At 33.2% G+C, this 27,768-nt stretch overlaps 2 protein-coding genes across 3 annotated transcripts; both read left to right on the forward strand.

Annotated features, from left to right (window-relative positions):
* The first annotated feature begins 317 nt into the window (after nucleotides 1-317).
* On the forward strand, nucleotides 318-6,343 carry LOC114382004 (protein IMPAIRED IN BABA-INDUCED STERILITY 1-like). Of its 2 annotated transcripts, none has more exons than XM_028341235.1 (9): nucleotides 318-1,233; nucleotides 2,661-2,945; nucleotides 3,334-3,651; nucleotides 3,916-4,143; nucleotides 4,337-4,434; nucleotides 4,769-4,880; nucleotides 4,963-5,304; nucleotides 5,783-5,825; nucleotides 5,992-6,343. In XM_028341235.1, exons 1-9 carry the CDS (start codon nucleotides 907-909, stop codon nucleotides 6,000-6,002), a joined length of 1,764 nt encoding a protein of 587 aa, XP_028197036.1. In that variant the 5' UTR covers nucleotides 318-906; the 3' UTR covers nucleotides 6,003-6,343. The 2 variants fall into 2 exon arrangements, with proteins under 2 accessions (XP_028197036.1, XP_028197037.1); XM_028341236.1 differs by having other exon boundaries at nucleotides 4,972-5,304.
* A 6,515-nt stretch (nucleotides 6,344-12,858) lies between these two features.
* LOC114382018 (SNF1-related protein kinase catalytic subunit alpha KIN10-like) lies at nucleotides 12,859-23,670 on the forward strand. Its single transcript, XM_028341250.1, has 11 exons — nucleotides 12,859-13,013; nucleotides 15,337-15,538; nucleotides 16,548-16,732; nucleotides 16,813-16,995; nucleotides 17,135-17,266; nucleotides 18,227-18,412; nucleotides 20,097-20,186; nucleotides 20,256-20,339; nucleotides 21,837-21,977; nucleotides 22,376-22,615; nucleotides 22,908-23,670. Exons 2-11 carry the CDS (start codon nucleotides 15,346-15,348, stop codon nucleotides 23,019-23,021), a joined length of 1,548 nt encoding a protein of 515 aa, XP_028197051.1. The 5' UTR covers nucleotides 12,859-13,013; nucleotides 15,337-15,345; the 3' UTR covers nucleotides 23,022-23,670.
* The last annotated feature ends 4,098 nt before the right edge of the window (nucleotides 23,671-27,768 follow it).

Below are 27,768 nucleotides of genomic sequence, written 5' to 3' on the forward strand. Positions count from 1 at the left end.
CATTCTAATCTTTCGCCATGTGAATTTAACTTTGTCATTTGACAATGACGGACAATCATTAAGAATTTTTATAACATTATTTACATTAAATTTGAAAATTACAGTTCAGCATATTTTATATTTTTAATCTAATTTTGTGATATAACTGAGGAGTAATAAATTAAAGAATAAGAACAAAACACATGCAAATGCAAATAAATTGCATCCTCCATTTTGTATGATCGTGCTTGAGGTGGAGTCGTTGGCAGCAACCACTGCCACCATTGCATGACACAAATTACATTCACACCCCATTCTCTCATTGGTCATCTCTGTTTTCCAACCAAAGCTTGAAAGCAACCAACAGAAAAATTAAATCATAACCCACACCACACCCTCCAAATCCAAACTGTCACACCCCAATTTCTTTTTCTTATAACTTTTAACTACAAAAAAAGACATGACCCAATTCTGACTCACGAATTTCTGTTCCTCTCTCCCTTTTGGCACTTAAAATTCCTCCAACCCCCCATTCCCCTCTGGGAAACAGGGGAAGAGAGAGAGAGAAAACAGGGGAGGGAAGGGGTTGCTCTATCACTTTGTTCTGTTCCACAACAAAGCCACCATTTTCCCCTGTGAATCTCGCACACCCTCTTGGGAAAAGAAAATCCCAAAAAGGGTTGCATCGAATTGCACGGAACAGAGACACAGAGATAAAAAAAACCAAAAACAAAAAACAGGGGAGGAACGAAGCTGCCATTTTTGCTGCAATTCCAAATGCCATTGTTTCTGAGTTTTGCTCATCACGCTCTCTTTTGAATCCCCTTGTGCTGGGGGAAGCAACCACATTGGGGGGTGCTGATGTAGGGGAAACTCTCCCCTACCATCAACATCATCCAATTCTTTCTTCTTCTTAATAAAAAAAAAATGGGTTGCATAAGCTCCAAGAATGCGGTTGCCAGAACTTGTTCTCCGTCGCCCGCAGTACTCGACATTGCAGAGCCGAACCCCGCTTATGCCAAGGGCCATTCCTGGTTGACGGTTTTGGAATCCAAAACGGGTTCAGAGGATGAGAGGAGCAATAGCAAGTTCAGGAAGAACAGTTCAAAGAAGAGTAGTGGGTCTTTCAGCTTCAGGCATGTGGAGGCTGAACAGAATGCTGCTGGTTGGCCCCCTTGGCTCATAGCTACTGCAGCAGAAGCCATTCAAGGATGGATCCCTCTCAAAGCTGATTCTTTTCAAAAGTTGGAAAAGGTGTTATACCAGTTCCTCTAATTATAACTACTGGTTGTTTTTACAACAGACAAAAACAAAATATATGAAAAATAATAATTTTATAAAACTAATTTTATATTACCATTAATTTATTTGTAAATTTTTTTATTCATTTTTAATATTAAAAGAGATATATATAACAATTGTAATAGGATGGAGGGAGTCCTAACTAGTGTATAGGAAAAAATATAGGTTCAGAATTTTATGTTTTTAGGAAAAATTATTATATGATTTAAGACATTATGTGTTTATGATTTCGACTCATCTTCACTTGACATATTACTAAATTATTCAATTTATAAGAAAGGATTAATAAAACTTAATTATGTGTTTAATGCAAATTTTCTGAGAGCATGGTTGTCATGAACTATATGTAATAATTTCTCATGTTTTTTTTTTTGTGTTACTACTTATTATCTACTTTTTATTTACTTGAAGCCAACCTTTAATACCAATATTTATTATGACCTGTTATGTCATTACACTAGTTATCAAGAAGAAACGTTAAATGTTAGCATTCTTTATGACATTTTATGTTGATATTTTATTACAGTAGTTATCTAAGATGAAATTTCAATTTTAGTAAAAGAATATTCTTTAAGGATGTATTTGATTTAGAGGATGAAAATAGAAGATAAATTTTTTAATTAAAAATAGAGGATAAAAGATGTGAATCTAAAAAAAAAAAAAAATTCTCTTCAATATCATTTCTCTTTCTCCCTGCCAAACAATAAAAAACAGCCAAGTATTATACTAAAGTTTGTTTGGTGACTATGATACCTATTGCATATATGGTTTAACTTTAGAGACATTAATTATTTTATGAACAATATGTATTCATTGGCTGTGTATTGTAATTTTGACTTTTTGGAGCTATTCGGAAAGATGGTTTTTAGATTTGAAATTGTCGACTTTGAATGTTTTCTGTTGTAGTGTATTGTTCTCATGTCACTGTATAAGAAATATCATTATTATTTCCTGTTGTCATCATTTTTTTTTTGTTCTTATGCCTTCCCCTTCTTAATCCTTTAAAAAAACCTAATCATTGTGTTAAATTATTCAGGAAAACTGAATTATTTTTGTCAAAAATAAAAGAAATACTTGAGAAATTTTAGCTTATACATGTAATTTAAATTATAACATTATTAGTAATTGAAATTGTTATATTTTAAGTACTAAAAATATGAAATTATTTAATGTAACTGAGTTGAGTGAGCTAAGCCTATGGTGTGTTTATCATTCTGGAAGTCCCAAACCATAGTTTGAGCAAAAGCTACAAGAGACCTTTTCAGTGACAATGAGTAATTGTATGTTTATTAACTGAATTTGCTATATCATGTTGTCATAAAATCTGGTCAAGCCATTTTGGATTAATGACATGTTTTTCAATATTTTCATTTCTATAGATTGGAGAAGGTACATATAGCAGTGTGTTCCGAGCACGTGAAGTTGAAACTGGGAAGATGTTTGCTTTGAAGAAGGTGCGCTTTGACAATTTCCAACCTGAGAGCATTAGGTTCATGGCAAGAGAAATAACAATCCTCCGCAGGCTTGATCACCCAAACATCATGAAATTGGAAGGCATAATCACTTCTCGCCTATCAAACAGCATATACCTTGTGTTTGAATACATGGAGCATGATCTTGCTGGCCTAGTATCACGTCCTGATATTGTGTTCTCCGAATCACAGGTTTTTTAGCATCTCATTTCTGATAAATCTATCATTAAAGAAATAAATTTTATGTGTATATTGGACAAGATTTAGTGTTCATGTTATGCCACGCAACTTTGTTTTTACTCTGTTTAATTTCTATATACTATTACTATTAGTGTATGACCATAAATCACTGTTAATATGATTTTTAAGATAATTATTGTAAAAATAAATAAACTTATCATACATTGTGATTTGTGATTGAATGACACAAAAATCTTTTAAGATTTATACGATTGGTGTATACATTGTTTATTCTTATTTATTTTATTTTCTTTTTCATTTATTTTTGGATGATCAAAGTTAGTTAGGTCATTTGTATGCATTGGATGTTACATGCATGTATACTATTTTCCCTCCACAGATAAAATGTTACATGAGGCAACTATTAAGTGGACTTGAGCATTGTCATATGCGTGGCATCATGCATAGAGACATCAAATTATCAAATATCTTGTTGAACAATGAAGGTGTTCTCAAGATAGGAGATTTTGGATTAGCAAATACAATTAGCACAAATAGCAAGCATCATTTGACAAGTCGCGTAGTGACTTTGTGGTATCGCCCTCCTGAGCTCTTGATGGGATCAACCAACTATGGAGTGTCAGTGGATCTGTGGAGTGTGGGCTGTGTATTTGCAGAACTTTTTCTTGGGAAGCCTATCCTTAAGGGGAGAACTGAGGTAATCCTCATAATTAATGTGTTTAATTTGTGCTATGTAGTACTTCTATTTATAAATGTGGAGTTGTGGAGATGCACACATTTCATTCAGTTTGAAATTCTTGGTTGAAAATAAATGTTCTTAGATTGAGTTTTCTGTCAATTGAAGCTAAAATAACTAAACTATAAAAACAACACAAACCGTGCACAGTTTCATTTCTTACACTAATTCTCAAATTTACTTTTGCACATTGACATGCTATATGTTTTTTTCTTGAGTCTACAGGTTGAACAATTACACAAAATTTTTAAGCTGTGTGGTTCTCCACCTGAGGAGTTCTGGAAAAAGACTAAGCTTCCTCATGCAACAATGTTTAAACCTCAGACTAATTATGAAAGCTCTCTTCGGGAGAGGTGTGCAGATTTTCCTGCATCTGCTGTAAATCTACTCGAGACTTTATTGTCGATTGATCCAGGCAACCGAGGGACTGCCTCATCTGCCCTAATGTCTGAGGTAAAGTCCATTGATTTTTTATTATGTGTATGATTATGTATCCTTCATTTTCCGAAGAATTCTTATATATATTATATTGTGACAAAGAGTTGGTGTTCTAAGCATATACTTCATAGCTGTTATTCTAAAGATGTTAGTTTATTATGTTGTCCAATGGATTTCTGATTTTATTTTCGTGGTATACCCTTTACAGTATTTCAGCACCAAGCCATATGCTTGTAATGCATCAAGCCTGCCAAAGTATCCACCTAGCAAAGAAATGGATGCCAAAAGTATGGGAGATTCATCCAGGTAAACTATTATGGTCTTTCTTATTCATAAAAATTTCCATGATGATAGTTAGTTGTTTATGTAATTGAATTTGTCTCGTGCTTTGAATCTTATTCCTGAGGTCTAGTCTTAATGCAATGATTAGATTGCTACCTTGTGACATGAAAGTCATGGGTTTAAATCTTGAAAAGAGCCTTTTCATTTGCGAGAATAAGGTTGTGTACATCTATTCTACCCTCCCCAAACCCCACCTAGCTTGTGTACTAGGTTTCCCTTGAGTCCTAAACATAGAAGAACAATGAGAGTGAAAGTTTTCATCCTTTCTATCTTACACTCACAGCTTGTGTACTCTCAGGAAAAAGACTGGAGGTAAAATGAGAGAGGTTGCAACATCAAGAAGGCAGCAAAGACGGGTCAGTAAAATTTTGCAAGATCCAAACAATTTCGGCAAATCAATTTCAAAAGAGGTACTCCTTTTTCAGTGGAATGCTACTACATCACTTGAAGATCACTACTTTTTTCCATACTTATCTCAGCTTCTCTGTGAAGGACACGCAGAACATTTCTGAAAATGCTCGTAGAGATGATGGTAAAGCACATCTTACAAAGGGAAAAGGAGGGGCCATGCACAAAGATTATACAAAGTCTCATTTGGATGCTATGTCTGAGACCTCCCAAATGAATGTTGCTAATGGTAATGGCTATAGTGTGGGATCTAATAATACCTTTACATGGGTAAAAAGGAGAAAACAAGATGCATCTTCAACTCTATCAGATGGATCAAGAAGCAAAATTAGTGCACTGGATCCAAACTTTGCAAAACGCACATATGACTTAACCACACTCAGGGTGTCCATGGATTTAGATCCTGAAGAACTGATGAATGCTCAGGTAAACATGAAATCCTTAGGTGAATATAAACAAATGCTTTAGATCACTTCATCATACAAAACCACAAGGTTATCATTGTCGAATTAAACTCAAAAGTGCCACCTGCTGTTTTCAGGCTTGGCTAGTGGCAACTAACACTTGACATGTATAGATGTATATGGCGAGAAAATTATTACATAATCCAAGATTACATGGTTCCAGACAATCTTTACACGACACAGAATCTAGTTTTGTTAATTTTTTCTCATAAATTAAAAAGTCAGTTACATATCATGTGGTGAATAACCAAGATCATGGACACGTGGTGGTCTTGGATCATGTAATAAATTTTTCACGTATGACATATATGTGCATGCAAAATTTTTCTCTTGTTTTTTTAACAATAGCTGAAAATGAACTTTACTGTTCTGTCGAAAGTTCATGTGCATATTCTATGTGTATCAAGTTACATTTTGTTTTCTGTACCTAAATTTTACAGGGTGACAGAGGGCGTGCTGTTCGTAAATCAAGATTTGGAAGAGGTAAGACTATATTTTTACATTTGGGGCAATGCCACGCATGCAAAAGAATTGTGAAACCAAAAAGGAAAAAATGAATAAATGAATAAATGATCAATTTCTTGTTTGAAACAGCCTTGCAAGTGAACTGCTACTAATGAGTATTTATAAATCAATTTCTTGTTTACAGACAACAGATGAGGCAAGGATTGCAGGAGTGGTGCAATGCTAACCACTTTAAGGGTGCCTGACATCTTGCTGAACCATCATAGTTTTTGACTTACCTCTACCAACATCTTGGTGGCACTTCCTTCCTTTTGATCACAAGAGTTTACTGTTCATACCCTTCTATTGTACAGGATTAACAATAATCAAATATAGGATTACAGTATACACATGTAACGATGCCAAAATGGAAGATGATACAATTATGAATGATTTACTTTTCTGATGGAATTTCACTATCTTGGTACATGCCAATTTTCTCTCAATGTAAGGTTTAAAAAAAGAAGAATAAACTACAAAGAAAAAGTACTTTGACATATCCTGTTCTTGGAAAATCTATCTGGAGTTTTGGATCACAAATAATCAACAACAACGAAGTTAAGGCCATAGTGACTTTTCTTACATGTATGCTCATGAAGTGAAAAGCTAACACTCCCATTTGACCCTTTTAATGCGGTGGCTTCTACAATTCTCCCTAATTTTTGTAATACAAAATGAATGGTCTTATTTTAAAATCATCAATGATTCCAAATATTCTGAGATCATTGTAAAAGTTACTTTTTTTTAAGTTACTATTGGCACTACTGATAGAGGGTTATCCAAAGAGCATAAGGACCTAGAAGTACTTCATGAGTTGAAGGGTCCAAAGACAAGGTCCAAAGTCAAGCTTCTAGAAAGAGATGGTCAAGAGGATCAAGGATGAACTATTCATCAAAGGCAAGGAAGAAAAAAATCACAAGGAACTAAATTGGAGCACGTTGAAGATTGCTAAATAGCTTGCTTAGCCATGCACCAGCTGGCCAAGCACAATTCCAAGCAATTGGGCTTAGCATGAATGTCTAGCTTAACACAATTCCAACCCGAGGAAAAATTGGGCTTAGTGCAAATGTCTGGCTTAGCGCAAACCTTCCGTGAGAATTTACGGAAACTTTTGTTTACTTGTGTAATGGGCTTCAACTTGATGAAAAATAGGTCTTATACTGAGCGTTTAAGGGGTTATTAGAGGCTTAGTTATCTTCTTAAGCCTAGTTCTATAAATACTCAGAAACTCTTAATTATAGGAATTTTTGCATAATTGAAATTAAGCTTGTGCTTAGAGAAAACTTAGGGGGTGTTTGGTTTGGTTGTTTTCTGCTTTCATTTTCACTGAAAACAAAAATGGTGATGAAAATGTGTTTGGTTGGATTTTTTAAAACATTTTCAGTGAAAATGAAAACAGGAGACAACCAGAAAATGAAAATAATAAAATCTCATTTTCAGTGTTTTCAGTTGAAAACAGGAACTTCATTTTGGGTAAAATAAAAACATGGTGACAAGGAATGTAATTTCAAACAAATCTAAAATACAAAAAAGACAAGAAGTCAATATATCATAAATTTTCAGTGTTTTTATTTCCTGAAAACATAAAACAAGAAGTCAAACCAAACATGTTTTCAAAATTTAAATCTTTTGAAAATGAAAACAGTTTTCAGAAAATGAAAACAAGAAATGAAAACAGAAAATGAAAATGCAAACCAAACGCACCCTTAGTCTCTTCTTTAATTTTTGACTAAAAACCTAATTGATTCTTATCAAGGAAGCTATTCCTTTGTGGCAAATTTTCCTTTGGCTTATGGATTCTCTACGGATTGTGGTGTCGTTCTGTTCATCTTCTCCACCTTTTTTTGTTTTTTTGTTCTTGTGTTCTTGAAAAGTCAACAATGGTGATTCTTGAATTTGCATGTGGAACGATCCGAACCAAGCGTTCATGGCTTGGATTGCATCAACTACTCACGTGAGTAAGTTTTTAGGTAATTCCAAAATTATCTTCTCCATCAAATCCAATTTTGTTGTGAATTTGTACATCAGTGTGAATTTGTGCATTAGAATCGTGTTTTTGTGATACATATATTTTTCACACAATATATATCCCGAAAACACATTTTTGTTTATAATTTTATCCACTAAATCATATTTCTATTTAGTTAATTATTTGCACCACCACTTAATCAAATGAATATATAATTCCATTGTGGCCAAATATCACAAGAAATTATATTGTTGTTGGATTTTCCTCAATCAGTTCGCTCCACAACACATCTTTCCCATGAAGATCCAAGTTCAGATATTGTTTTCTTAGGGCACTACTATTCTGCCTCACCTCTATCATACCGATGGCCCCAAGATCTTGACGGGTGGTGTGACGCACACGAATGGGAGGGGGATTCAATCTCTACCCGGAAGGTCTTCTGGGAGTGTTAGACCCTCCAAGACTACCGCCACACCTCAGATGTAGACAAGATCCTCCCCGACAACGGCAATGCCTTCGGCAGCAATGATGACTCTGTCTTCGTCTACCGTGATGATGCCACCAAGGAAGAGATGCAAGAGCAGTGGTAGACCTACTCTTTAGTGAGAGTGGACAGATACTGCTGTTAATTGCTATTCATGAGTACTAAATGCATCAAAAATAGGATAAAAAGTAGTAATGTACCTCTAATTTATGGTTTCTTTTGTGATATTTGTAAATAATTTATTTTTGTGTGAATTTATACAGTGGAAACTCCATTTGGATGACTAATGTTGAACTTATTTGGATTTTTAGGCTAAAGAAGAAAAGATTTTGAAATGTTGTTGAAGTGCTCACTCAGCGAGTCAAATTGGCTAAACGAGTCTTATCCGCTTAGCGAGGAAGTCAGCTTGCTAAGCGAGTACAAAACCCTAGAGAATGCGGAGTCAGTGAGTAGCACACTTAGCACGCAGCCAACCTGCCAAATGAAAATTTTGTCTCTTCTCGCGCTTAGCGCGTCCAAGCCGCTTAGCAGCCAGCCACTAACTCTCGCTCAGCGAGACATGTTGGCTGAGCACGCCTTCGTAAGCTGAGAAACCCAAAAATCTTTAAAAGCTGAGAGAGGATGGAAAATGAGGCGTCAAGTAGCGTGGAAAGAAAGAAACAGGGCACCAAGGCTGAAAGAAGACATTTTTCTTCACATCTTTACTTCACCATTCCATCCCCCACATCGTTTTCCTTCTTGTATTAAGCCCTCCTTGCTAATGGGGGGCTAAACACTTCATTATTGGGGAGTTTTTTCGCTGAACACTCTTGATGTAAAAACTCTAACTATCTATATAATATTATTGCTATTGTTCTCTGCTTCTATCTGTGTTTAATTTTCACACTTGTGGCTTGATCACCCATTTATATTTTTGTTAGGTATTGGAAAATGTTTTTAGTCCTTAGAACTTGGTAGAGCAACTAGAGGCCTGCATTTCTGGGAATGGTGTGTAGTAATCTAGTAAATGTTTCTTCTTTTGCGTAATGCAGCTCGCTTAGAATGAGTTTGTTAAGGAATCAAGAACGAAACTATGAGGGCTAGGCTCTTTCATGTGAGGAATTACGGCTAGAGTAATTTAACAGTGCAAAGATCATTAGAGCATTATTAAATAAAGAAAAATTTATTTAGTTACATCAAGAGAAAGTTAAGTAGAATACTCCTCGACATTTTCATCTTGGTATTTGTTCTATTATACAATTCTGTGTTTGTTTTGTCATGTGTTTTAAGTTTAGAAAAATTAATTCAGGAATTTGAAACATGAATGAGTTATTTCACTTTATTACACTGCAATTATAATTATTTACAAACTAAATATGCGTCATCTAAGTATAACAAATTCCTCGTGGACACGATACTCGAACTACTGTTTTAATTACTACTTAAGCAAATTGGTACACTTACCAATCGAGCTAACAAGTTTTTGACGTCATTGCCAAGGAATTTCTTTTTACTTGGTGTGTATGTTACAGTTTGGAAACAATTATTCTTTATTCGTTGATTTATTTTTGTACTATCAACTATTTTCAATTTGATTTAATCTCTTGTCTTGGTTAACTGCTCTGTAGTAGCTTGCTTCTTGTATGCGAGGTAAAACTCCAGCATGAGACTTAGCTCCATTGGATTTGGAGATTGAAGCTACTTGTAGAAGAAACAACACAACAAAGAAAAGAAGAGAGCTACAGGATATGACAACTAACCTCAGTGGCGAGAGAATTCCTTCATCTGAATCCTCTTCATCATTCCACACTGAGCTAAGAGAAATAGGCGTTGGTGCATCGGGAACAAATAGAATGGCAAAACACAAAGCTCGTGGAGGGAACACAAGGCTCTAAAATTTCAAAAATGGAATGCTCTACCATTACCATTGGATTTGTATAGATTTGAAGTCACTATCTCATTTTTATGTTAGATTTTTTTAAAAATAATTTGTCTCCACTGACTTCAGAATTTACTTAGATTTATCATTCTGTGGGAAGAACACAAAGCTCGTGGAGGGAAACCACCACCACCCCATCGTTGTTGGTGGCAGTGACGCCACCTCCATCCCCGTTGTGTGTGCCATTGAGGGAAACCAGCTAAAGGAAAGAATAGGAGGAGGGTGGGGATAGGAAAATGCATAGGATTATTTTGATCCTTTCCTTATAATTTTAGAGTGTTTGAAGTGGGAACAACAAGAGTGGTAGTAGGAATAGTCCCCTTTTTTTAGGAAGTAAAAGTTCCTTTTTGATATGCTCAATTTGGATATTTTAAAAGAAAACACTTGAGAGAAAAAATCTTCCCAAATCCTAATTCATTAACGCTTTATGCCTCAATGGTGATGAAAGGGAAATAATAATAGAGATATTCGATGTTAAAAAGGTAACATGTATAACACAATGGAATGAGGAAGCATATTTTGTTTCTAACTTTCTAAAGCAAAAAAAAAGAAGAAGAGGAATTTGAATAATAAAAACACTTTTTTTAATACGCACATAATTGTAAGTATTCTCAATCATGCATTTATCAAAACTAATCTTTTTTGAGATGTTTAAAGACACTTAAGGTAGGTCATCTTCTTTCAACAAGTTATTTCCATACAAAAATAAATTCAAACTACGAAACACTTAAACCTTATAGGACTTGTACTCATTGTCACTCAGACCACATCAAAGACACTCAATAAAAAGGAAAAATCTTAAACTAAAGGAAGGAATGATTGACTCAAACATATAAAGGGAAAAATTAAGATGACCTTATTTAACATAACTAATAGTCATCACGAGGTAACCTCATATTATCATCAATTCTATTATTGACTTAAACCTTCAAAGATTAGTGTTTATCTAACATAATATTCTTTCAAATACAATGGTAATGGTAAGATTGTAGTGACCATACTTTTAACTAACCAATGGCCATGACAAAATCAACGACTCACATGCAGGTTCAAATGAAGTAAGGATTTGACTCTTTTAAAATAGTAAATATACTTTTGAGAATAAAACACTTCTTTATAACTATGTGCATGTTTGGACATGCCTACGTAGAATTAATCTGAGATCAATATAAATTTAAGTAACATAATTTTAGAGTAACGTGATTTTTATTTGAATACATATATTAAAAAATTGATTTTCATATTCCATGTTATTTGGAAAGCCAGAAACAAAAAAAAATGTTATTTGGAAAGTAGTTATATCAAAATTGATTTTGAGTGTGTAATTATAAAATAGGGTTTAGTTATTTGTAGATGTCTTTAGTATTGTAATTTATTATTTATTATTATATTGATATCTAGATTATTAATTTAAAAATAAATAAGTAGGTTTATAACAAAAAAAATTATAATAAAATTAATAATTAAAATATTAGCTTGTGAAATAAAATGCATCTCCTTAAGAAAAATTTACAAACTAAATTAACATAACAATCAAATATAAAGTAGCAAGATAAAAAATACAAAAAAAGATAAATAATTCTTAATACACAACTTTGACCTACAATAATAATATTATTCTTTTTTTTGTGAACTAAATAATTTAATCTCATAATGAATCTCAAACATGATCCTTCTTAGATGTAAAAATGACATTTAGAACTTGGGATTGATTCAAGTTAACCATACAGTAATAAGTATCTTTAGAGTAAAGGATTATGTTTTCATCTTCATAGCAACTAAAATCAATACCAGTTCAACATTCCTTATAATGAAATTATGTATAATTGTTGTTGCACAAACTTTTTAGATTTGTGTTTCAAGTTTGTAGCTAGGCATGAGTGGCAAGATTGCAAATATGTTCTTCCATGCCCTAAAATTTCTTTCTATTGTGCACCTTAAACATAAGATACTACAAAAAGAATTATCAACATTAATTAAAACAAATTTGCCCAAGACTACCAAGTGCCAAAATTAATCGAAATACCTGAATGCCTAATCGATGTGCAAGTCGGTAGCGGCGATAAAAGACACAAGCAACATTAAAGGCACCGATAAAAAATGCAACATTAAAGGCCATCATAAATGAACCGCGGGGTGAAAAGCTCTATTCTCATTGTCATTAAAGATAGATCCATTGACACATAGGATGGATGAAGGACAAATATGAGAAAGTGAAGACTCAGATTTAAAATTTGATTTTACCTAGACATGAAAGTAATCATGAGCAATTTCGCTTCATAATCAAATTTGACGGACTAAATCACATACGATAAACTACTCAAACATCATGATTTTTCACGTTCGTATGATGTTTTAACGTGCATCTAAACACACACTAATATGTTGACAATTACAAATGTATAAATAACAAATTCTGAAATTATTTAAACTTCAAATATTAGATTTTTTTAAAAATAAATAATTATAAACATACTCTATCTTCTAAAATACCACTCTTTTGTTAGTTTTTCGTTAATATATATATTTAAAAAATTTGTTTTTATTAAAAAACTTATTTTATTATTATTATTATTTTAATTTTTACTGAAAATGGAAAGGCAAAGACGGAAAGAGACAAGAGACACGAGCTGCGTGGCAAAGCGAAGGGACAGGGGTAAGAGAAACGCAGCATCTTACCATAATAATAGCAACGCAGCAGCATCTTTTCGCACGAACCAACAAACAAACAAACAATGCTCTCTTCTTCCATTTTCCTTCTCAATCCACCACTCTAACCCTCGCACGCTTCGTTCAGTGAGTCTTCTTCTCGCTATCCCCTTTTCATTTTTTCTCTTAATGCTTTCTCGGATCTGAATTTTAATTTTCCCGTTAACAACTAGATTGTTAAGATTCTGAATTTTTTTTTATAGTTTCGTCGATTTACTGTTTCTTTTTAATTTGTTCCACTTGAACTTCTGGAATATTTTTCGGATTTTTATTTTGTTTATTGAAGTTTGTGTTTGTAAATGCGTCGGTTTTGAACACTTTTTGCATGTCTGCGAGCGTATTTATATGTTGTCGTTGAGAATTTTTCGGAACGAGGAAAATTAGGGTATTGTAGATGGCAGCATTTTGAATCCGTTGAGGGGTTGGATAACTTGGGTTGGATGTTGGTGTTGAACAATTGAGAAAGAGATTGTTGTATCATTGTATGTGGTGGAAACTGGAATGGAATTGAGGTATATGAGGACGTAGTTTCGGGGTTACTCAAAGGTTGACTTGAGACCTTTCAGGGTTTTGACGCCTTGGTGCGAGATGTGTTGATAGCTTGCATGTCTAAAGGAAGAAAGGCGCCAATAGTTTGCGTGTCTAACCTAAGAAAGGCACCAGAGACTGTACAATTTGTTAGATGTCTGGACATTTTAGAGTTTTTTCCAGCTACTAGTAGGGCGTGCCTTGTGTGGACCAAAAAGGCTTGCCAAAGGTTGCATGGGCCTGGGACAGGGAAGCGCCCCCTATCAGCAGGAGTGAGGAATCACTGATCCATTCTGCCACCTCACAAAACTAGTTTTCATGTCTAACGGAACAAAGGCGCCAATAGCTTGCATGTCTAATGGAAGAAAGACGCCAAAGAGCAATGGGCAATTTGTTAATTTTTTTTTATGTTCTGACTGTTTAGCCCAATTAGAATCAAAGTTAGCAAGTTAGATGGCTGGACATTTTGGGTTTTTTCTAGCTACTAGTAGGGTGTGCCTTGGATGAACCAAAAAGGCTTGTCAAAGGTGCCATAGGCACGGGCCAGACAGTACCTCAATCAGCATGAGGAGCAGATCCACTCTGCCACCTCATCAAGTTAGATGTTCCTTATGGTGTATTTGATATGCCACTTTTCTCTGTTCAGCTCTTCTATGGTAAGTGAAATTTTTTACACCAACTAAATACCAGGAAAAAGTATATTCTTTCCTGAATTGTACACCAAATGCTGGCAATTAAGCAGATATTTTCCATTAAAAAAATGGAGCCTCATTGATATTTATTTAAATCCTAAGGCTACTGGCTCAAAATGGAGTCTCAAACACCTGATAGTGGAACTACTCATTTATTTTGACTTTTTATCACTCCTTTAGTGTAACACTCAACTATTTGGATGATTGGGCATGTTATGTTAATTGTTATGTTATTTATGGCTATCAATTACTCCATCCGTTTCAAAATAATTGCCACTTTTGGGTTCTCTAAAGCACTAATTACTATTTTCAACTTATCCTTGTTTTTTTTGTTGGTATTTTACTTAATGGAATGAGAGGGTAATGTAGTCAAAGGAACTTATTTTTTCTTAAAATTGTAAATATTTATTATGCTTAATCCTTGTGCAAAACCTTAAAATGACAATTATTTCAAAACAGAGGTAATTGGTGGGTGTTAAAGGCACATGTCTGACTTGCAACTCGAAAGTCAACGAAACTGTAGGTAGTGAAATATTTTTAAATCTTTTCTTTAATTGGAATAACAAATGAAACAGTACTTGGCCTTGACTTTAATGGCATTTTGGGAACTCTTTAATTGGATAATGTGATTCTGATTTCTTGGATTCCATGCAGCATATAAGGTCTTGAATACACATATCATCCATTGATATTCCAAATTAATAGCACATAAATTATTTTATTATCATTTATCAAGGCTTCATATCGCATAGGATGCCTTTCTTTGCAGCCTATCTTTGTGGGTGGGAGAAGTAACCTCCCTTTCTTTCCCTTAACCTCGATCACCCAGTGAAGGTGTGATTATAAAATTACTGTAAAGCTATGCCTGGGATGCCAATTGAATTTGTACAACTGCTACAAAAGTCCTTGACATTTTTTTGACCATTTTACATATGATCCCAGTATATATTATTCATTTGATATGTGATAACCTTCAATCTAATTTTCATTTGTGCATCTATTTTTATATACTCTTAGAATGTGAGTTTGGGCCTAACTCAACCCCAAAAGCTAGCTCATGGGGTGAGGGTTGCCCCTCACTTATATAATCTATCTTGGTCTTGTCTCTAGTCAATGTGTGACTTGGATTTTTTCCAATATATATGTTTATGTATCTGATTTTTCATGTTTCTTTCTGGATTTGCCTCTAGATTACAAAAATGGACAGATCAACTGGCCGTGGTGGTGGTGGAAGTGTGGACATGTTTCTCCGAAATTATAAGTTGGGAAAAACACTCGGCATTGGGTCCTTTGGCAAGGTGAAAATTGCTGAGCATGTACGGACTGGTCATAAAGTTGCTATAAAGATCCTTAACCGCCACAAGATTAAAAACATGGAAATGGAAGAAAAAGGTCTGAATCATTTGCATACATAATTTTGACTGTTTATCTAACTGCAGGATCTGATTTTAATTGTTTTCAGTTTTCCTATATTTTTAAGCACAAGTATATGTATATATGTATGTGTATGCGCGCATGCTCGTGCACACACACAATTGATAGCTTAGTTGCTTTATCTATAGTTTTCAAATTCTACATGTTTGCTACCACAAAGTTTTGGCTGGTTAATATTGAAAATTTGCCTTAATTGCGGTCATCCGTAGGCTGCTTTAATTGCAGTCAATTTAGAGTTGGTTGCCAATGTCTGAAGGATGAGTGAAACATCGTAGTGTGTAGCTGTCCAAACATCAACTCTTGGGGGGTTAATATCACACATTGACTAGAGATAAGGCCTAGGTAGTGCTTATAAACCTTGGACAATCCTCACTGTACAAGTCGATTTTTTGGGGTTGAGTTTGACTCTAAACTCAAATTCTAAGATGGTATCAAAACCTATCCAAGACTCGTTGGGCCACTTGTATTGCCATGCTCAAGACCCATAGCCTTGGGCATGAGGGAGTGTGTTGGAAAGCCACGCCAGTTGCGCTCACCCCTAGCCCGCTTTAATTGCAGCCTGTCAAAGCCAGTTTCCAATGTCTTGTAAAGGACTACCTATGAAGGGGCTGACCAGAAGGGCTGAGTGTAGTGTCTTAGTGTGCAACTGTCGGGACATCGACTCTTAGAGGGTTGAGATCCCATATTGGCTAGATGTAAGGCCTAGGTAGTGCTTATAAGGCGGCATTCCTTCCCGTACAAGCCGGTTTTGTGGGGTTTAGTTAGGCTCTAAGCCCAAATTATTAGGAGTTACATATATAGTAATATTTTTTACCTTCATTTTTGTTGTATATGTGGAGTTTAGGGATTGATAGCTGAATTGCTTTAGCTATGGTTTTTAAATTTTGCGTGTTTGATACTGGTAAGTAGCAAATGGTTAAATATTCTTACAAGTTGTAATGTTTTTATTCACTCCAATTTGTTGCAGTTAGAAGAGAAATCAAAATTTTAAGATTGTTTATGCATCATCACATTATAAGACTATATGAGGTTGTAGAAACCCCAACAGACATATATGTTGTTATGGAGTATGTGAAATCTGGAGAGCTCTTTGATTACATAGTAGAGAAGGGTCGGCTGCAAGAGGATGAAGCCCGTCATTTTTTTCAGCAGGTATAATTTGTAATATTTTTGTGTGCTTCAGAGATTTGTGCTTGCCACATTATTGAATCCAACTTATGTTATGAAAACAGATAATTTCTGGTGTGGAGTACTGTCACAGGAATATGGTGGTTCATAGAGACCTGAAGCCTGAGAATTTACTCTTGGACTCAAAATTTAACATCAAGATTGCTGATTTTGGGTTGAGCAACATCATGCGTGATGGTCACTTTCTTAAGACAAGTTGTGGAAGCCCTAATTATGCGGCTCCAGAGGTTTGTAAATAATTAAATTGTAACGGAATAGGATATTATTATTAATGTTATTATTATTATTATTATATCACTACTTCTGAGACTTTACATTTACCTCCTTGTGATTAATAAATCAAGGATAAACTGTTGTTTTTCACAGGTTATCTCTGGAAAATTGTATGCTGGACCAGAAGTAGATGTCTGGAGCTGTGGTGTAATTTTATATGCTCTTCTCTGTGGCACTCTTCCTTTTGATGATGAAAACATTCCCAATCTCTTCAAAAAAATAAAGGTACTATTTTTCTTAATTTAATTATTATTATATTTCCTTTTTCTTTTTATGGGTTTCAAAGGACTGATAGTTAAATTTCCTACCACTGTCGTGTCAAATTATATTCTTACCGGGTTTTGAGCTTGCCATTGTCCTTGAGCTGAAGGAGATTATGACTAATCCAGAATGGCTCAATACCTTTTAGGTCAATACTTATTATATCTTTAACTGTCTTTGTTTAAATGAAGGTTAGGTTAATGGTATTCCTCCCTTGTTGCAATGATAAGTTGGTTTTAAGTAACATTGCTATGCGTAAAAGGCTAGACATCTAATTAGTATATTATCATTATAATCCTTAACAAACGCATTATTAACCTGCAAGAGTAAATAATTCTAGGTGACCCACTAAAATTAGAATTATATTACATCATTTAGGTTAGTAATAGCAGTTGAAGATGGCCAGAAAAAAAATTACACTGCCTTGGAAAGAGATGGGGTAATTATTCCAAATTCCAATTACTATTCCTATTGTCATTACTATAATTCACGATAGGTGGGAGTGGGAGCGAAAGTGCTATTGAGTACTTGTTAATGGCCTGTGGTTTAGAAGATTCCTGATTTGATGGGATGGGTCCAGGTTCCAAAGGATAGACTATTGGTCATAGGGACATTAGAGAGGAAATCAATATCTCTAGACAAAGAGGTAGGATCCATAGGTAAGAAAAATTAATGAAGTATGATGGTTTTGCTAGTTTCCTCAACCTACACGGATCATGATGTATCATGCTACTCATACTATATGTTCTTGCACACATTCCTGCCATGATTCTCATATTTCTGTGTTTTGGCACACGATCTAGATTGCTCTGATGTTGATGATTTTGGATTTACCCATTGCCTATCCCTACAATCATTGATGTTACCGGTAAACAGATCTAGTTTTGCTTCTGATGTGTACCTCACTAATTACTATTTTTATAGGGTGGGATATACACTCTTCCTAGTCATCTATCACCTGGTGCTAGAGATTTGATACCAAGGATGCTTGTGGTGGATCCCATGAAGAGGATGACCATACCTGAGATACGCCAACACCCATGGTTCCAAGTTCATCTACCGCGTTATTTAGCAGTGCCACCACCAGATACACTGCAACAAGCCAAAAAGGTTTGGTTTTTACTTGTTTTTGGGCTTCTCCTTTTTTGTTAATTTTTAGTTCATACAATAGTTCTTTTGTAATATTTAATTGGGAAAAGAGTTTTTAGGCACCTTAAACTTTATCCCTTTTACAAATAGACATCTTAAAACTTTAATTTTGTCCCAATTGATCCCTAAACTTTATCCCTTTTGCAAATAGACACCATGAACTTTAATTTAGTTTCAATCAATCCTTAAATTTTACCTCTTTTACTCATAGACCCTAATTTCTGTTTCATCTCAAATAATTGTTAAAATTGACCCCTTTCACAGATAATATCTTATATTAAATTGGAGTCAAATTATTTAAAAAAAATCTTAATTGTTTATTTATTTAATCTCAACTGTTTATTATTTTTTTTACAAATAACTTTTTCAAACATTAAAACATAATAACGTTTAGAATTAAAAAATCATTTTTTTATTTATGTGATTATTTTCCCTTTATATATATATATATATCTTCTATATTTATATTCTTTATTATATTTTAAATATGGAAAAACGAGTTGCAAAAAAATGAATGATGGGCGTTTAAGATAAATAACTTGAAAAAAATATTAGTAAAAAGATAAATTTTAAAGATCAATTGAAATGCAATTAAAGTTCAAGGTCTCTATTTACAAAAAAAGTTAAAGTTTAAATATCAATCATAATAAATTTAAAGTTCATGGTGTCTATTTGCAAAAGAAGTAGAGTTTAAGGATTAATTGAGACAAAGTTAAAGTTAAAGTTTAAAGAGACTTAATGCTCTTTTCCTTATTTAATTCTACTTGATTGCCACTTGCCAAAATTTGGTAGAAAAAGCATGTTTTAGACAATGTCTTTGGAACTATGCTGTTTTTAATTGTTAAAGTTACATTAATACAGTGGTATTGGAGGTGAGTTGAAATAAGGTATTTGCTGAATCATATAAGGTTAGTCCAAAGTGTTCCATGTTTCTTTAAATTTTTCAATTTCATTTTCGTTTTGTAAATAACCCTTGGCTCATGAAATTTGTCTGTTGGCACTACACAAGCTTGCACTTTTGTTAATTCTATGTTGTCTAAATTTTCCACCTTTATATCAAAGTGCTTGGATATAAGCATTGAGTAGATTTACAAGCCATCTGTTAGGACTCCCAAGAACAGAAACCAGTGTATGAGTGTTATTCAATTCTAAAGAACTGAGCCAAAGCTCTTTCAAGATCACAACCAAGGACTCAGGTCCTTCAAGTTATTCTCTGTCAAAATAAATAAAATACGACAATTACCTTAGCTTGCCACACACCTCTTCCCTATATTCCTGCTACTCTCCCAACTGAATTGCCTACTCAGCATAACAAATTCCCTTATGCCATTCTGTTGCCTTCTGGAATGAAGTATTTGGATCACATGTTTCTTTGGGCTTTGGGTTAAATACAATAATTGTCCTTAGTCCCATTTTGCCCCATTATCTTAGTTATGCCCATAACTTAGTATCTTATCACCATCTACATTTATGGTTTTGGTTTCCTTTTGCATTTCTGTAGAATACTAAATGTTTCAGTGGCTTTTGTGTGTTTGTTTTCGAAGTCCAACACCACACGCATAAGTATTGCAGATAATATGGTGTTTGTTACTTAATATGTTATAATCCAAAAAAGAAAAAATCAACAAATATCACGGTTTTGTAGATTGATGAGGAGATTCTTCAGGAAGTGGTTAATATGGGATTTGACAGGAATCAATTGGTTGAATCTCTTAGCAACAGGATACAAAATGAGGTTTGTGATCTTTTATTTTCACCTCAAGTGTACCTGCCAGATTGTCTCATCTCACTGTCTGTATTTCAGGGTACTGTAACATACTATTTGTTATTGGACAACCGGTTTCGTGTTTCTAGTGGTTATCTTGGAGCTGAATTTCAAGAGACAATGGTGTGTTTGTTTTTCCTTTAATCGTGTAACATTTCATTAGTTGTCTGTCTTTATTGAAGTGATTTAGTCATTTAATTTATCTAATAGTTTATAAGACACATTTTTAGTCTGTTTGTAAATTATATCCCCCATGTGAAATGTGCTGTAGCAGTCCCAAAATGGCATACTATTTTGTATTAGAGCTATGACTTATGAGAAATCATGCGATTGAATATATGTATCTAGATTCTAGCCTTAACATAGTTCTTTAAGGAGTTTGTAATGTAACCATGAAATTTTAGGTTTTCTATTCTTGTATGAAGCCCTGATACTAGGTATGACACGGATATGGGGACATGACAAATTTTTTAAAATTTAGGATACAATACGGTTTGGGTATGTTAACAAAAACTTATAAAATATTTTATACAGATGCAGAATATTGGTAAAGAAAGAGACATTGATCATATCTCATTTATTCATGTTAAATGAAAATTAAACCAGAGGCATATTGTGCTGAAACCATGTGTTTGAATGGGATGTGAGTTTATAAAGGCTTATTGTTTTAATTACATATAAATAGAGGATATTCAGTTTCCTCTAAATTAGAGATTATATGCCTATAAACTACTACAATTATTACAATGAAAGCAGAATATTACATTCTGATTCTTAACAATTCATAACTATGGTAATCGCAATTTACGAAAGGATATTTGTGATCATAACAAAAGAAAAGATAGTTTCTGCCTATACCATAACCAGTCTTGGCTAACGTATCAATAAAAGCATCTTTGGTAGAACTCAAAACAAGTATTGACTCTATACAATAGCGAACAATTCAAAAGCATCATTACTAAATTACTGTCAAATACTAATGTTATCATTCTACTCTTTTCTGTTACCATCATTCAGAAGGAGAAAAAACATAGCTTCTGAGTTTAGTTCATCAAGAGAGACAACTTTGTCAATTTAAGAAGTCTAGCACCATCACCAAGTGGATCCTGTATGTCTCCACTAGTGTTCCACAAACTTGTCTCTCCTTTTTTATACAATTATACCCTTCATCTTTTCTAGACAAAAGTTGAAGGTTGGAATGCACATAAACCAAATATTCAGCCCTTTTTTGAATTGTTTTTGTTTCTCTTCAAAGAATGAACAAAGGAGTATGTACTCCAATTCCTCTTGCAACATGAGGAAAAACATGGCTGCACAAGGTTTTAAGGCAAGCTTTTCGGATGCTATTCAGATATGTATCCAAGCCATATCCTAGAAAAAAAATTAAAAAAAAAAGATTGGATACTTTATATCCTACAAAAAAAGTTAAAAAAATAAATAAAAAAAGATTTGATACTTTTTGGATAAGTATCAGGAAGTATCCGAGGAGTATCCATATCTAACACTGGCGTGAGATTGATACTTTTCCATTTCTGGATTATTTGGGCTTCATAAATTACATTTTTGTCTTTTTAGAACAGGATAGGCTTATTAGTTTTGCTTTTGTATGTGACTGCATAGGATTCTGGTTTTAACCGTATGCATTCCGGCGAAGTTGCTTCTCCAGTTGTTGGACACCACAGCACAGGGTATATGGATTATCAAGGGGTAGGAATGCGGCAACAGTTCCCTGTTGAGAGAAAATGGGCCCTTGGGCTTCAGGTGCAGTGTTTTTACTTCATAGCTGTTTTCATATTGGACCTGATTCAATAACAAGCTTTTTTTTTCCTGCTTAGTGTATTTAATTTATACTACTATCACCATTATGGTTCCTAGACTTTTAACGAAATAATTATTAGATGTCAATTGTCCTGAACTGGTTCCATCTCTCTTATGAGTGAGGCATCATTAATGTGTGTTACTGTGCTGCTAGCATTTCACTGATTGATGTCAATTTTTTGTAATTTCCAATAAATTTGAGTTAATAATAGTGTGTTACTGTGCTGCTAGCATTTCTCCATTATTAATGGTTATCAGAAATATTGAAGTTCTGATGTACTTATTTTGATGGTTACTTGTGACTGAGGTCTTTGTTGGTTATGTTTGTTAACTTGTGATAGTCTCGAGCCCAACCACGTGAAATAATGACTGAGGTCCTTAAAGCTCTACAAGAATTAAATGTTTGTTGGAAGAAGATTGGACACTATAACATGAAGTGCAGATGGGTTGCTGGCACTGCTGGTCATCATGAAGGAATGATTAACAATTCTCTGCATAGTAATCATTACTTTGGAAATGATTCCGGCATTATTGAAAATGAAGCTGTTTCTAAGTCAAATGTGGTCAAGTTTGAAGTGCAGGTAATTATCCTGACAAGCATAGTATCTATTGTGCTTGGATTCAAAATGATATGTTTAATTACAGGCTTAGTAGTATCACCCTTTTTTTTTTTTTAATACTAAACAATTAGAGTCATTTCTTTACTTCTTTGGGTGTACATTGTACAATAATGCTTTCATTGCAATGACTAGTATGCTATTATTGCTTACATTTGGCAAATGAGATTCTCTTGAATGACTAATTCTTGGGTAGTGCTATTCTTTTTTTTTTTTTACTTGAGCATTCTCAAACTCGTGTTAATTTCTTTGACAGCTTTACAAAACTCGTGAGGAGAAATATCTGCTTGATCTTCAAAGGGTCCAGGGCCCACAGTTTCTTTTCTTGGATCTGTGCGCTGCTTTCCTTTCACAGCTACGTGTTCTCTAGTGAAGCTCACAAGTCGCAAAGGAGACCTTGAGGTGTCTTGTGTGGCATGTGAATAAGCTTACGTTGTACATATCAATGCCCTTTCAGTATGGGTATATCTATCTGTTTGTACTTTTTAGCATACCCCCAGTTTTTATGGGTTATCATGATTGGGGAAACCTAAATATGGAATTTGCTTTCCTTAATCATGGTGTCTGACTAGGTCTGTCTTTTTAAAAGTGAATTGAATTTTCTTGATCCCGTGAAATCCCTGAGGATTTTATGAAAGCATTCGCCTCCAACAGAGACATCCATTTATGGTATTGAATTTTGTGTTGTAATTGACTACTTATGTCTGTCACTTGGAAGCCGAGGGGTTGTTTGCCTAGGCTGCATCGAACATGAGCTTGCAGATAAGCATTTTCTCCCCGCTTCCCTACTTAATTACTGCCTCCTCTTATGGATGCATGTTATTTGACAGTCATGGTTTATTATGTATTTTAGAATCCATGTAAACTGAGTGAGTATATTTTTCGGGCAGTCATAATGAGTTATGATTGACGAAGCTGCTTGATCCATGTGGTGGCATGTATTGCTATGTGATGACTGATGAGTATATTTTCCGGGAAGACTTAATGAGTTATATGATTCACCAAGCTGCTTGATCCAAGTGTTATTGCTATGTGATGAGTATATTTTTTGGGTAGTCATAATGAGTTATGATTAATCAAGCTGCTTGATCCATGTGTTATGCATTGCTATGTGATGAGTAAGGTGGCTTGTTGCTTTTCTAACTTCACGGCATGTTTTATTAAATGGATTAGGATGAATGTTAATAAATACTCTTAGGACATTGGTTAAACAATAGAAAACTTTAATAGAATAGTATTATTATTCTATATTGTGATTTTCAATGCATTGTCTGTGATTTTCATTTTTTATTTGTTTATTGATTCATTAACTAGTGTACGTTAAAACATTTGTCCATAGGAACTAAATACTGGATAGTCTTGACTTGAGGCAAGTTTGGGAATTTATAATATAGCTTTATTGGTCCAAATGTGTTAACATTGTGAGTTGTGACAATGGTTTTCCATGGATTAGTTATGTATAGTTTGAAACGTAGTAGTGGGTGTCACTTTTATAAAGAACTCAGTTGAGAATTCATCGTGTGCAGTATTGCTTTACATTTTAGTTTTGAATTTTATTGGTCGTGGTTCTTTAGTTTTATTGACTTGTATTGCTTAGTTTTCAGGCTCAATTTGAATGCATCTTTTCAAGATGAGTGTGTAGATCCGAAAGTAGCCAATATGGATACAAATTATTGCATGACAATGACAAATAAATGGAATTTTTTTTATTAATGTTTGAATTTAAATTTACTTAATACTTAAACATCATATTTGGGAGTATTTGAAAATATGTATTTGATTGATAATAAGAAAAGTATAAAAGAAAGAGGATAAGTGCACAAAACAGTAGTTTGGTGTTTGGAATTTGATTACTTCAATTAAATTTGTTTCGTTTTTAAAAGGCTGTTTGGATGATATTTAACTCCAATATTTAGCAATTACCACTTCGTCAACACTGCTTTCAATATTTGGCAAATTGCCTCAATGACCAAATCTTGTTGTCTCTCGAATCTTTCCATTATTATTTAACGTGGACGAGAACTTGAGCCGCCAAGTATTAATGAACGATGATAATTAAATAGAACAATTGATGGATTATAATTATTTTTAAAAAATATTGGTAGATTTGGGTATTAATTGTCAAAAGTGTTATTGAAATAAACTAATTTAATTAGCAAGGAATGAAGATCAAAATCTATGTCTTCATATGTCTAACCTAATCCCCCAATCTCCTACTACTAACTTGACCCTAGTGGTTCTATTCATAAAACAGTTATTTGCTTAGGGGAATTACAATTCTCTCTCTCTTTGAATTGCAACTGTAATATAGATGTCAATTAAAGAATAAAAGGGAAACAATTGTGAACACAAAGAGTTAAGTGTTTTTTTTGTTGAAGATCACTTTACCCTTTAGTAACTGCGTACTCCCTTTATTAATGTTAGACACTACTTCCACATATAGATTTTTCCTTCCTATAAACTGATTATTTTCACCATTCTCCATTCTATTAGACCACCGTTGAGTTATTGTCCTCTCCCATTTAATATTTTTACAATTTTCTCTCACATAATAACGTTTAACTAAAAAACACGAATGAACTTCTCTCTTATTTTATCAAAAGGTACTACAGCAATAGCCAAGAAATTCTAATTCTCCTTTGTCAAATGAGCTTAATTTCTTTTTATTTTTTATTTCTCTATAATTTTATAATTTTTTTGCGTAACCAAGAGTTGTTAGTTTATTTTTTAAAAGGAAGGATTGATGATTTATATATTTTTTACTACAACATCTCATGAGAACATTACATGTGCAGTGGGGTCTTTGGTTTCTGAATTAGAACAATCAATGTGTAAGAACAATAATATATCCATTTCAGCCTTTTGCCAACTTTCAATTTGTTAGTCTTAGCTAATGTCATTGAAAACTTTTCATCGGCAATTTTGCTTGGAGAAGGTGGATTTGGACTAGTCTACAAGTGATAAAGAAAATTGATATCCATAACTTCTATTTTTCTTAAAAAATTTCTCTAAATTTCTAACTATAGTCAATAATTATTTTTTCAGGGTTCACTAATAGAAGGGAAAGAGTTAGTTATGAAAGGATTTCAAAGAAATTTGGACAAGGGTTGACATAAGCATTTCAATTTTTAAAATTTTAACTGCCACAAATTTCTGGCTTTGCATATCCTTCTTATCCCAAGTTAGAGTCCTTCTCACTCTATCTATGTATTAGTGATTTTATAGGTTTTCATCCCAACTCACTCTTACACATATTTTTATTTTTAATTTCATTCACTTATTACTAATATTGTTTTAATTATTTCAATAGGCCTAGTCAAAAATAATTTCATCTATGGAGTTGGAGACACAAACAGGTTCAATATATACTTTCAAATTTTTACTTGGTTTTGTGAGTCATTGAAATAAATTGAAGTTGGATATGGAGATAGGCCTTGTTACAAGAACTTCATTTATTTTTTTGTTGAGTATCTAATTATATGGATTTACTGTTTAACAATTTTTACATGGAAGATTGACCAATAAATGGGAGACAAATTGGGGAAAAGGATTTGGGGGGAGGGAGGAGAATATTGATGAACTTTTCAATTACAATGCGTAGAGAATGATGTATATTTTTAAAATTTTGGATATTGAATGACAAATGTTGATGGGAAACTTTAATTTTGTTTTTCATATTTTATATTCAACTTTGGTTCCCCTCCTTCCCTCCTCTCTCTTTTAAGTTTCTCTTCTTTTGCATATATCACCATCAACATCTGTCAAACTCTTTTTAAAATTTTTTAACTCATTTAATATATTGTATGTTGCTTCAATGACTTATAAAACTCATTTTTTTTTATTTGTTTGTTTCAACATTCGAAAATATATATTGAACCTGTTTGTGTTTCAACACTTAAAAAAATTAATCTCAAGTGATTTCTACCAAGGCTTTTTATCTGTCCAAAATAAACCTTTCCACCCACATTTTTTTTTATAATTTTTTGAACCTGTCTAATTTATTGTATTTTTGTGTTTCAGGTTGCACTTGATTGTGTTTCCTCAGTTCTAAAAATAACCTCTCATTTCTAAGTTTTCAAGCAAAACCAATTTTTTTGAGTTCTTGGCTCCTATCCCTTCGATTTTTAGTTCAAGTATTTTACACTCTCAATGTTTGTCAAGACCAATTTCAAAAATTATTTTAATAATCAATGGCTTACAAAATCTTATTTTTTGTTCCTGTTTCAACACTTAAAAGGAAATGTTGTGCTGTCTTAAATGACGATTTGTAACTACTGCTTCTATCTCTTAATTTATTTTCTTTCTCCTCAGTCTATGGGTTAATCTATAGATAAGAAGGAATAATGAACTTTCCTAATTTCATATCAATTTGTCAATGCTTAATCACGATAAAAAATAGTTTCTATTTTATCTAAGCTATATGTGAATTTTTTAATTAATATTAATGTTGTTTTAATTGAAAAAAATTGATTACACTTTCATGTTTAAGGTAATATCAATTTTTTTACATATCAAATTCATTGTATGGTACTTCATTGACTAATAAAATCTATTTTTTAGTTTTAATTTTTTTAACTTATCTAATTCATTGTATGTTAAGTCAATGTCTCAAAATTCTAATTGTCTGTGTTTTAGCATTTAAAAGGAGACACAAATGGTGATTATTTTTTAGCACATGAGAAGTGATTTTAATCCAATGAAGCAAGGCTTTTATATATAATTATTTTTTTGAGTTATTGCCTCCTATCTCTTTGTATTGCACTATTGGGTTTTTAAACTTACCTAATCTATTATATTGTTGTGTTTCATGTTATACCTGTATGTGTTTCAACACTAATCTGTTAATTTCATTAGTTTATCAAATTTAATATTTCTATTATATTTTTGAATTTTTAAATTATATCATTAATAATAAACTAATTATTTTAAATGTTGGTAAAAGCTGACTATTTTTTTTAAAAAAACCAAATTTTTGTTTATAGATCCCATCTTTCTTAACACACAAACTATTCCTTTTCTTTTCTAATTCCTAGCTTATTTGTTCTTAAGTTATATCTACACTATTTTTTTTTCACGTGTATAATCTATAATTTATATATTATAGTCTATATCCACAA

Source organism: Glycine soja, chromosome 13, assembly GCF_004193775.1.
Source record: "Glycine soja cultivar W05 chromosome 13, ASM419377v2, whole genome shotgun sequence".
Lineage (NCBI taxonomy): Eukaryota > Viridiplantae > Streptophyta > Magnoliopsida > Fabales > Fabaceae > Glycine > Glycine soja.

Excerpts from the sequence above, each read along its gene's own strand:
- LOC114382018 (XM_028341250.1), top strand. The coding sequence starts at position 15,346 with ATGGACAGATCAACTGGCCGTGGTGGTGGTGGAAGTGTGGACATGTTT. Across the intron at positions 16,996-17,134 it reads CTAATTATGCGGCTCCAGAG|GTTATCTCTGGAAAATTGTA; the intron begins GTTTGTAAATAA and ends TGTTTTTCACAG. Across the intron at positions 21,978-22,375 it reads AATGGGCCCTTGGGCTTCAG|TCTCGAGCCCAACCACGTGA; the intron begins GTGCAGTGTTTT and ends AACTTGTGATAG.
- LOC114382004 (XM_028341235.1), top strand. The coding sequence starts at position 907 with ATGGGTTGCATAAGCTCCAAGAATGCGGTTGCCAGAACTTGTTCTCCG. Across the intron at positions 1,234-2,660 it reads CTTTTCAAAAGTTGGAAAAG|ATTGGAGAAGGTACATATAG; the intron begins GTGTTATACCAG and ends TCATTTCTATAG. Across the intron at positions 2,946-3,333 it reads TTGTGTTCTCCGAATCACAG|ATAAAATGTTACATGAGGCA; the intron begins GTTTTTTAGCAT and ends TTCCCTCCACAG.